This window comes from Wyeomyia smithii, chromosome 3, assembly GCF_029784165.1.
Source record: "Wyeomyia smithii strain HCP4-BCI-WySm-NY-G18 chromosome 3, ASM2978416v1, whole genome shotgun sequence".
In the NCBI taxonomy this organism is placed as follows: Eukaryota; Metazoa; Arthropoda; class Insecta; order Diptera; family Culicidae; genus Wyeomyia; species Wyeomyia smithii.
The window spans coordinates 108344897-108357042 of NC_073696.1; the positions used below are offsets into that span (position 1 = coordinate 108344897).

The 12146-nt window shown below is 36.3% G+C and overlaps 1 protein-coding gene across 3 annotated transcripts in view; it reads left to right on the forward strand.

Moving 5' to 3' along the window:
- The window catches only part of LOC129727163 (uncharacterized), a 399476-nt gene that overhangs the window by 257736 nt on the left and 129594 nt on the right, over positions 1–12146 (forward strand). For all 3 annotated transcript variants that reach the window (XM_055684686.1, XM_055684685.1, XM_055684684.1), the window contains 2 exons: positions 10942–11038; positions 11331–11458. In XM_055684686.1, the coding sequence (XP_055540661.1) occupies positions 10942–11038; positions 11331–11458 (225 nt within the window). The remainder of the gene's footprint in view (positions 1–10941; positions 11039–11330; positions 11459–12146) is intronic.

Sequence of the window (12146 nt, forward strand, 5' to 3'; positions counted from 1 at the left end):
ACAGAAGAAAAGCATGTAGGACTATTCGGAGACAAAATAGAATAGTATCCTGAAGAACAATCGTTGAATAAAATTTTGCCATTGGAATTACTTTGAGAATTATTCCATGAACGATGTTTAGCGTTAAAATCGCCGATTATGAAAAATTTCGAACGATTTCTGGTGAGTTTTTGTAAATCACCTTTGAAATAATTTTTGAGCTCGCGTGTGCATTGAAATGGTAAATATGCTGCGGCAATAAATAAAATCCCAAGTTCAGTTTGAACTTCAATTCCCAAAGTTTCAATAACTTTCGTCTCAAGATGGGGAAGAGCACGATGTTTGATTCGGCGATGAATAACAATTGCAACTCCACCGCCGGAACCCTGAATCCTATCATATCTATGAACCACGTAATTGGGATCATATTTTAATTTTATGTTAGGTTTCAAAAATGTTTCAGTAATAATTGCAATATGCACATTATTTACTGTTAAAAAGTTAAAAAGCTCATTCTCATTGGCCTTCAATGAGCGAGCATTCCAATTTAATATTTTAATTGTTTGATTTAAAATCATTGCTAAATTTTAAATTAGAAACAATTTTAATAGTAAAATTTGTGCCTATTTGAATGGCTTCAAACATTGATTTTGCCTGCAACATGGCGTTCATAAGATCGAACATTGCCTGTTGCAAAAAAGAAAGTTTACCTGCCGTAATAGGCCCCAGGCAGTTGACATTAGAAAAAATATTTTCGGCAGCAATATTAGCTGGAGTGATAGGTGTACAATTATTTTCTAGCCTGTTTTGCTTACCCATATTAACGGTCATTTTCGAACTACCAACACTAGGCGGTATAATGTTCGAACTACCTGTAACCTGTGCATAAGTTAAACGGGTATGCAAAGGAGTAGGTAAACTATGCGCCACTGGTACGCTTGGAGAATTTTGTTTTGAAGTTGGTTTTAATTGAGAAATTGAATTTTGTTTACCTTGCCTTGCCTTAACAATTGCTAAACGGACTGGGCATTGATAAAAATTTGACATATGGTTGCCGTTACAATTCGCACAGCGAAAATTTTTACTCTCTTTCACAGGACATGCGTCCTTTTTGTGAGAAGAGTCTCCACAATTAAGACATTTTTGGTCCATGTTACAGAATTTGGAACCATGGCCATAACGTTGGCAAGTACGGCATTGGGTGATATGCTTTTCACTTCCGCCATACTTCCTATAAATTTCCCACTTTACACGCACATTATACAAAGCATGTGCTTTTTCAAAAAATTTTAAGTTGTTAACCTCATTGCGGTTAAAATGAATTAAATAATTAACAAGGGAAATTCCAGTTCTCTGACTGTTTTCGCCTCGTGATTTTTGTTTCATTAGAATTACTTGGGTAGGGGCTATGCCAAGTAATTCTGTTAAAGTAAGTTTGATCTCATCAACGGTTTGATCGTTGGTGAGACCTTTCAAGACAACCTTGAACGGCTTGGCGTTCTTGGTGTCATATGTAAAAAATTCGTACATCTTGTCAGTTAAATACTGAACAAGACGATCACGACCCTTTATAGAGTCGGCTAATAAGCGGCATTCACCTCTACGGCCAATTTGATAGGTAACTTTAACGTCAGAAACAAACGTTGAAAGTTCCTTTTTGAATATATTAAATTCAGAAGAAATAGTTACCACAATAGGTGGAACTTTCTCCTTTTTTAAAGATTTTATATTTTGTATAGTTCCGTTATTAATAACTTCCATTTCACCAGCTTCTTGCTCAGGCAAAATATCAAAAGGATTGTCACTACAGACACTCGATGTGTCAGAAAGAGATGCCTCTCTTTTCCTCCCCGCAGCGATGCGAGGTTTCTTTTTCCGTCCAGCCATTTCAGGTGATACGAAAAAAGTTAAAACAAATGTTAAATTCAAAAGTAGGTAGTCTTGAGAAAGACTGATGGGAAATAACTTTCAGGTAATCTTTAAAAGACACACTGACAAAACACAAACTTTGAAGCTATAGGCAGTCAAAGACCAGTCCACAAGCAACCGAAAAAACGTCTGATCTGTAGGACAGTTCAAGACGCACTGAACCTGGGCCCTTATGCCCCGAAGTGGGCCGCCATCGTATATTGAATCCAACAGCGCGTAGAATTCTTCTCGTCGTCAGGTCTTCTTATCTGCTGTAGTTGACAACCTTTGATCCTCAACACATGCTCTCGTTGATCGCCTTCCAGTTGATTACGCGATCCTGCATTCTACCCAGCACACAAAAACCTGTTTCCAGTTCGTTGGTTGCTCTACCGCTCTGGTACTACTGGGCCTTGCCACTACGGACTCTCCACACCTTCTCACCTTTGCGACAGATCTCCTGCAGAGTCATGATGCCGAACCTAAAGGGTTCTAACTGCTCATGCAGCACCTTTTCTCGGTGAACAAAATTTAGCGACTTGCTCAGTTACCTGTTACCGAGTTTCCATTCGTGGTTCGTTTTTGGTTGCCTAGCCGAATGTTCCGAGTTTTATTTTCTTGATTGTCTGTAGTGTATTTGTTTAGAAAGGTTACCTTACTAAGGCCACGCTACCGAGTCTCGTGATGGGGCTGCCATATTGGCTATAGCATTCGTGACAACACGTAATTAATTTAGCCGCTCACTCTGGGTCAGACGCTTAGAAAGGTTGGGATCTTCGCTAGGTTACTCAAATCTTAGCTGGCACCACGAGGAGGTAGCAATACGAGTTGCTGGGCAGGATACTACGGACCACAATGCACAGTGGTCCAATAAGGCAAAAAGTGGAACCTAATTCCATAGCGCCTTTCACCTTGATCCTAGCTTAATAGTGTCTTTCAAAACAATTATTTGTATGTATGACCCGCATAATCGCAAATTGTCAAAAAGTATGAAAAGTTTACTATACTAAAAATAAAAAACATAATATTTTTGTGTTAAGAGATAGAAGAAAATTTTATTCAGCAAAGTTGTAGAAGATTCAAAAATATTAAACTTTGTTGATCAAATGAAAATCCTATCTTCTTTCGGTACAAAGTTATAAAGTATATTACATTGAACTTACTTAAAAGTTAGTTTTTTGTACCTAACTTTTGTTAGTCGCATTTTACGCGAAAGTCTTGTTCAGATTGTTTAGGGCACACAAAACATACATTTTTGCCAAAGGTCATATATGTCCAGGACTTTTCCTTACAAAGTTATATCATATTTTAGCTTTGCTTTGCTGAACAAATAAAATTCATATCTTCATTGGGTATAGAGTTACAGCGTATATTCTATGAAAGTTACTTAAAAGTTAGTTTTTTGTACTCATTTTTTGTTAGATACATTTTACAAGAAAACGTTATTCCAAAGAAGCATTCGGACATACAAAACACATGTTTTTGTTGAAGACCACAGATCTTAAGGACTTTTTCTTACAAAGTTATAGCACATCTCAGCATATTTTTGCGATAACTTTAACAACGTATAGAATAAAGATTAGGTGGATTGGGACAGATGGAACTTATTACAGTTCTGAGCACTGGAGCTAAACTTCGAGAAAAAGTATTAACATTATGATTCTACTTGCCCCTTATTCGAAAAATCGAAAAATAAGCTAAAAAATACTTTAACTTTGTAAGGAAAAGTCCTGGAGATGTGTGGTCTTCAACAGAAACATGTGTTTTGTATGCCCAAATGCTCCTTTAGAACAGCGTTTTCTTGTTAAATGTAGCTAACAAAAGTTAAGTGCAAAAATTAACTTTTAAGTAACTTCAAAGATGACTAGAGCAAGATACCTATCTCTTACAGAATCCATCGGACATGATTGTCGCTGCGCGTGAGCAAAAGTTGAACTAATTTATACACTGTTAATATGATGTATACTTAACGTCAAAATCAACTGACGACAAGGCCAAGACATGACCGTGAAAGGTGAAACAATTTTTTGTGGACGACTGTTCGGTGCTGCCATCCGAAAAATGATAATAATGTGTACAAATGTTTAGTTCTCAAACATGAAGCTTTCCGGGAGAATCAAGAATTATCGGCGCATCATTTAAAATCAAGCGTACCATCAGAAATTCCTGATAACCGCTATGAGCACGCTCCACAGTCAAGCTTTTCAGTCTTACCGAGGTTAATAAAGCAAAAATCGGGTGCCCCGATGAACCTTACTATATGCCCAATGGTTCTGAAACCTGGCTTGCGACATATCAAACTTTAAGTTTTGGTAGAATTGGACCTGACAATAAATATAACTCCTCAAAATAAACCCCCACTCTGACAGTCAATTTCACACTTTTCTTTTCGTACTTTGAAAAGCAAAAAATATGGCAATAGCATTAAGCGCAAAAAATGACAATATCATTAATCTGCATGTTATCTAATCATGTTTTCTATCTGACCAAACCGTACACCTTTTTCATATACAATCTTGAACAGCTCAACGATCGATGACGGACTATGCACGATAAATCGGTTTTGCTCATAGTGACAATTTTATGAGAATTTAAGTCATCAGATGGCAGCACTAACCGTCGGAAATCGATCGTGTTCAAAATGTATGAAAAATATGGAAGTTAGGTATCTTGTTCAGGTTATCTTTGGCAACTTTTACAAAAACTACTCTGTAACTCTGTACCTAATAAAGATAGGAATTTTGTTTGTTCAGCCAAGATTCATATTTTTGCACGTTCTAAAACTCTGGCAAATTAACCATTCCCCTATCTATTAACACAAAAAAGTTAGTATTTTTGATTTATGGAAACCTACTGTAACATATGCTCGCCGTACTCTAATATGGGTGGATTGGGACAAATGAAACCTTAAGAAGTTTATAGTACTTCAGCTTAACTTCAAGAAAATTTATTGACATCATGATTCCACTTGCCCCTTTTTAACCTATACGTATTTGAAATTATCGAAAAAATAAGCTAAAATATTATATAACTTTGTAAAGAAAAGTCCTGGAGATATATGACCTTTGGCAAAAATGTTTGTTTTATGAGCGCTATATGATTCCTCTGAACAATACTTTCATGTAAAATGCAACTAACAAAAGTTAAGTACAAAAAACTAACTTTTAAGTAAGTTCCATGTAATATACTTTATAACTTTGCACTGAAAAAAGATAGGATTTTCATTTGTTCAACAAAGTTTCATATTTTTGAATCTTCTACAACTTTGCTGAATAAGCTATTCTTCTATCTCTTAACAATCCAAAACCTAAATTAATCCACCTAGCGGTCAGACCCAGCCTTTCTCATTCAAACTTATTATTTGTTTCAACAGATTTGCATGAACGCTTCAATCCAATAAATGTATATTCACTCATATGGTTCTAAAAAATTGATGTTGTAATCTTTACATATAAAAATTCAGTCCGGTCTGTATGTCTGATCCATATAGGCTCGAAAACTACCGAACCGATCGGCGTGAAACTTTGTATGTAGGGGTTTTTGGTGCCGATAAAGGTTCCTATTATAGTTTGAGTCTTCTGAAAGAGAGGGGTCCCATACAAATGAAACACAAATTTCTGCATATCTCGGAAACTAATCAACTAAATGGAACCAAATTTGGCAGGTAAATGTTTTTGGTGGTAAAAAATATGTTCATAATTTTTTGACACCCTCCTAATTTTGGAAGGGAGGGGTGCCATATAAATGAAACACAGATTTCTGCACATCCTGAGAACTAACCAACTGAATGGAACCAAATTTGGCAGGTGAATATTTTTAGAGGTAACAAATATGTGCATAATGGTTTGACACCCCTCCCTTTTCTATGAGGGAGAGGTCCCATGAAAATGAAACACAATTTTCGTACAGCTCAAGGACCAATCAAGAAAATACAACCAAATTTGGTATGAGAATGTTTTGAGAGGTAGCAAATATGTCCATAATGGTTCGACGCTCCTCTCTCTTTTGGAAGCACATGTTTCTGCACATCTCGCGAACTAATCAACTAAATAGAACCATATTTGGTGATCGAAAGTTTTCAGTGGCAAAAAATATGTTCCATGATTGACCTCAGGTAACATTTTGGATTGTATGATGGCAACATACGGTTTCTGGGAAACAGCTAAAAATGGCCGATTTCCACCCAATATAATAATATCCGGATCTAGAATGATACACAGGATCTCAAATCAACCACAGACACCATTTTGAATTCTAAGATGGCGACTTCCGGTTTCTGAAAAACAGCTGGAAATGATCAAATACCTCCCAATATGAGTATCTCCGGAGCCAGAATGTTGCAAGAAGCTAAAAATTGACTTCAGACACCATCATGAATTGTAGGATGGCAACTTCTGGTTTCTGGAAAACAGCCAAAAATGGCCGATTTTCGCCTAACATGAGTATCTACGGAACTAGAATGATACACAGCAGCTAAAATCGACCACAGACCCCATTTTGGATTCTAGGTTGGCAACTTCCGGTTCCTGGGAAACAGCCGAAAATGATCGAATAACACCCAATATGGGCGTTTCTTCAATCAGAATGACGCTCAGAGGCCAGAAATTATCTTAAATACCATTTTGAAATCCAAGACGGCGACTTCCGGTTTGTGAAAAACAGCCTAAAATAACCAACCAGGCACCATTTCGAATTGCTAAAGGGCAACTTCTAAGAAACAGTCGAAAATGACCAAATAATACTCAATATGGATATTTCCGTAATAGAGATGTTGCGAAACCAAACATTGACCCTGGACACCATTTTGAATTTAAAGACGACCACTTTTAGTTTCTGGAAAACAACCAAAATAACTAAATACCTCCCAATATGGGTATTTCCGGTGTCAGATTGATGCCAGAAAATCTGCTGAAAATGACCGAATACCAGCCAATATGAATATATTTAGAATTAAGGCGATGTACAGAAGCCAAAAGTCGAGGATGTTGTTATTTCGATAAAACCAATCATTTCAAACGATTTGTTATTTGACTTTGATCATATCCTATGGCCGATTCTCAGTGCATTTGTAGCCTTTAAACACATCGCAAGGAATCAACGAATTTGGAACGTTCAAATAGTACAATACCACATTTAAATTATATTGAGGTCACAAATATCGAAAAAAGCAAGTATCTTTTTAAATAGTCTTTGAATTTCTTGTCTTTCCATAACTTTTGAGCCACATATCAAATTGTTATGAAATTTGTTATTTGTATGTTTGAGAGATGACTCGTTCGTATGACACTAGTTATGTTCAAATAAGTCATGTAATCTTTGAAATAATAAACTTCCGTTGTTTTATTAACAATTTAAGAACGGTTACTTAAGTTCAATTATAATCAAATGAAATGGGAACGTATAGGGCAGCCAAACTTTGAAACCACGTGTTCAATCATAATTCATCAGTTAACGCTTAACTAGTCCGCTCGTCTGATAATAATGTTGATCAATTCGGTTTTGTAGTTTCTGAGATAATGAAGTTTCGTGATTTTCACATTTCGGTACATTACAGACGAAGTTACAGTTCGATTACAGTAAAATTCAATAGGGTGTTATGAGGCAGCTAGACTTATCTATTGACACTAATTTTGTGGAAATCGGTTCAGCCATCTCTGAGAAAAGTGAGTGAGTTCAAGTAGTCGTCGGAATATTTTCCTTTTCATAGCTGGATTTCACATTTTTAAATATAACAGGCAAAGTAATAGTCCGATTGCAAAACAAATCAATAGAATCTTATGGGGCACCTAGACCTTCCATTCGATAATGATTTTATGGAAATCGGTCCAGCCATCTCTGAGAAACATGAGTGAGATTAAACTGTCTTCAGAACACGTTTCTTTTCGTAACTTTTGAACCACAAGTTCAATCTTTATGAAATTCAAAAGTTAAGGGTTTTCAAAGTAGCCCGTTCATTTTGTTCAAATCGGTTGTGTGGTTTTAGAGATAATGATGTTTCATGATTTTTATATATCGATACATAACCTCTAAACTAAAAATCCGATTACAATAAAATTTAATAGGGTCTTATGGGACAACAAGACCTTTCATTTGCAATTAATTTCATGAAAATCGGTCCAGCCATCTCTGAGAAAAGTGAGTGAGAATATAAATCTGCACATACACACACACACACACACACACACACACACACACACACACACACACATACACACACACACACATACAGAAAATGCTCAGTTCGTCGAGCTGAGTCGAGTGATATATGCCATTCGGCCCTTTGGAGCACTTTTATATCTTCGGGTTTGCAAGTGATTGCTATAGCTTTCTAGGAGAAAGGCAAAAAGTTAATTTTTTTTAATTTTTAGTATAGTGAACTTTTCATACTTTTTGACAATTTGCGATTATGCGTCATTCATGCAAACAATTGTTCCGAAGACACATTTAAGCTAGGATGAAGGTAAAAGGCGCTATGGAATAATGTTCCAATTTTTTGCCTTATTGGACCACTGTGCAATGGAGTCTGACATAAAGACATGATGGTACGCACTGCCCAGCCTTTTAGTCAATATTATCACTTGCCAAAACATTGCGAATAGAAAACGGCAAAGAAAGCATTCGTTGTCTCCTACAATCTGTCGTCTACGAGGCTCCTCCCACACTAAAAATTTGTCGAGCGTCATCTGTACTTGGACTGCATCATTGTGAGCACGCGATTGGTTGAATAATAATCAAATTCGCTATTTTTCTTTATTCAACGACATAAAGACTATCTTACATTATCATGGAAAACACGCTGTGGAAAAATACCTTTATGACCGGTCCCTACAAAACTTTAACACTTTTAAATCTAACCCATTATTAAGTTATCGGCATATTTTGTAGCTCTCAACTTAGATTTAACTTTTTCACTTTCACGACACGCTTGTGATCTAGATCACTAACGAATCATTTTTGGCATGTCATCCCACTATAGTGATACGTAACTCTACGTCAAAAAAATGTGTTAATACAATAAAAATAAAATGGCGAAAGTATTACTGGTGGTTCGTACTGGGTTAACTTGCATGATTAAAAAAAAAATACTGAAGTCTTTCAACAAAATTCTAAGCGCTGTAAAGTTAATAAAAATACGCAACTATTCCAACACAATTATTAAAAAATCAGTTTTCTTTTTTCAACGCTTTTGTTGAAAATTTAGTAAAGGAAATAGTGCGTTTTTGAATGATTTCTATTATTATTATTATTGGACAATTTTTGACAAAGTGCATGATTATATACGGCAGACTGCTCCGAATTTGAAACTATTTTTTTTTCGAGTGTCAAAGGTGGCCAAGATTTCACTGGTAGATAAAAGCGAAAAAATGTTCCCCTAAAACTCAAAATACTTGCCCTTAAAAGATTATAGCTTTTCAGCCATCCTTATCAATTTGGTGCCCCTAAAGTATGTGGAAAAACGTCAAAGTGCGACAGAGTAATTCATCGCTTCTACGTTGGCTTATGGGAGAACTCATTTGAGTCTCAGAAAAAATTACCTTTACAAGAGAGGGACACCAACATTCACAGAAGAGGTTTAAAAGCTATAACCTTCCATTTTCTCCAGTTTAAGCGCTAGGGCAAATCCTGTGTTTACTAGTGTTATATACGCCGTTTGAGTTGTAAGTGAAGAGCCTCCTTTTGAGATTGCCATTAAGCCCGTCAATTTGTTTTAAGTTTTACCGAAAAAAATCTCATCTCAAAACTTACTTTCAAATAAAATGCAAAACGTTGTTTTCTATGTCATTTTTCTCACCTGGAAAAATTTAAGAAAAATATTCCTTTTTTAAAATCATTGATGAGGAGATTTTCTTAAAACGTATTTCTTCGTCAAAATCAAGCAGAAACTAATTTGTTATAATGGTATCTGTAGTCATTGAGTACCTACGTGATTATAATTATTATTATTATTTTTTTCAATGAACAAACAGTTACAGTAAAAAGCACATTATTCTACTTAGGCTACAATACGAACGACCGTCTTGAGGATTCTACTTAAGGGCTATATTTCAATGTCATTCTCTATTACAAGAAGGCGATGCAATAGTAAATATGGCAGCCTGGCGAGGGTGCCGCCGGAAGGATTTAGATTCAAGAAACTGAACAGGAAGAATTTAAAATGGCACATACGAGTTTATACGGTCTCCCGTTTCCTTCTTGCATATATCGCAGAATAAAGTCGGCTCAACGGTGGGGATAGGGAGGGTATGTCAGTAAAAAGGAAAATGCTCTCACAATGTAAAGCACACTGCACTGTTTTGTTCGCACAGACTCTCGAGTTCGAAACTGAAGGCAGTTGTATAGAAGAGGCAACCTTTCAATTGAAAAGATTATCTGTTTCCTTCATTACTAGAATAACTTGATGTGAATGCCACTTGCGATGATATTATGTCTCACTAGGTATCAGCTTTTGCGATTTATTTTTTTTTTGCAAAAATATAAAGGAGAGTGACAGAGGTTACACTATTTGTATGGAAAATAAAACTCTTGCAATCTATTCAAGTGGGTGTAAGTGTAAAACAGATAGTTATTTAGTGTTAAACACTTGTTCAGATTAGAATTGAATTAGGAGTAATTAAACATTGTGTGGAATAAATATTTTTTCGTTTATTTCGTGATATAAAATTATTATAAATTTATATAATAAAGCATTTTAAATAATAAAGTATATTCATAATTTTACCAACTTGAACGATTTTTCCCTGTCGTACGCAACCTTCTTCTCAGCGGAGGGACGTGAAGACAGCACAATACTTTCTATCACAGAACAATCTTTTACAATTTTCACTTAACAAACGCCACCTGCACTCAGAGTCTCCGATTTTTGTGAATAGAATGCATACTAAATGCTTTACTGAATAAAAATATGATTTCACGTTTTTATCAATCCGGAAATGAATACAACAAAGAAGATTCAACTAGATTATCATCTAAACAACTGCGGCCAAAACGTTCATCTCGTCTATTCAACAGCGACTGACAGATTCAATTGCTCCATCTCTTCTCTGCTTTTCACAGGATATACCGGCAAAAACTGCCAGTTTGAGTCGGATCCATGCAATCCATCGCAATGTCTGAACGGAGGCACCTGCGTCGGAAATTCCACTCATTTCAGGTAAGATTACTATAGTACAGCGGAAAGCTGAGCCTATCATCGCTCCATCAAAGCTTCCAGCGACTTCAGTCACGTCCGTCCGTTCCCTTTGGAGCCCTAAAATTTCACGTCAAAACATAACCGCAGCTACGAGCCAACATCCCATCCCAATGCCCATCAAAATTTAGCTAATCCAAATTTAATATTGAGGATACCAGCTTCGATTAGATCATCGTTGGTGGGCTCGGTTATTCCCACCCTCAATCGTATTCCCTGGTACAAAAATGTGTTCAACTAATGTGCGTATTTGCAGATGCGATTGTACCTCGGGTTACACCGGACCGCTTTGCCAGCACAATTTAAACGAGTGCGAATCATCGCCGTGCGTTCACGGTATCTGTGTGGACCAAGAGGACGGATTTCGATGCTTCTGTCAGCCAGGTAAGTTTAAGTGGTATTCACTGGGATGTACGATGATGGATTGCGATATCGCTGAATTACCGAGCTACGGTGCAATAGCTTTTGGCAAATGAGGCCTATCCGGATTGGTTTGGTCGAGAGCGGCTTACAGTTTTGTAGTGAATTGTATTGCAACCGCGCTTCATTCGATAATGGTAATGCTGAAACGATTCGAATTGATGCCGATTGATATTGATTATGTCTATCGGACTTATAGAGCGAAATCGAGAAAAAGATTATGATCGAGCATAAATTTGACCTAATCATGGTGGTTTATAGATTGAGCTCTGCATAACTATTGAGGATATGAACTTACCTTTATGCATTCATTGCTATAGTCAAAAAGTTAAAGAAACAATCCTGTTTTTAACGGAACTTTTGACATTTTGTAGAGACACAATCGATGAAATATCATTCAAGTACATCCATTCAAATACCATAGAAGGAACTGAAACCGTTCAAAATAGTGACGCAGCAAATGTTCAAAATAAACTACAATAAGAACCTAAAATAAATGCAAATTTTAGGAGCTGTAAGTTGGTAACATAAAAAAAACACATTTCTAGTTTAAAATAATCATTAACGCTATTAGCAAAATATCAACTAAACAGTCGCTGCGTGTTGTTAATAACACTAATATGCGAGTTTTCGACCGAAACGATTCGGTAAT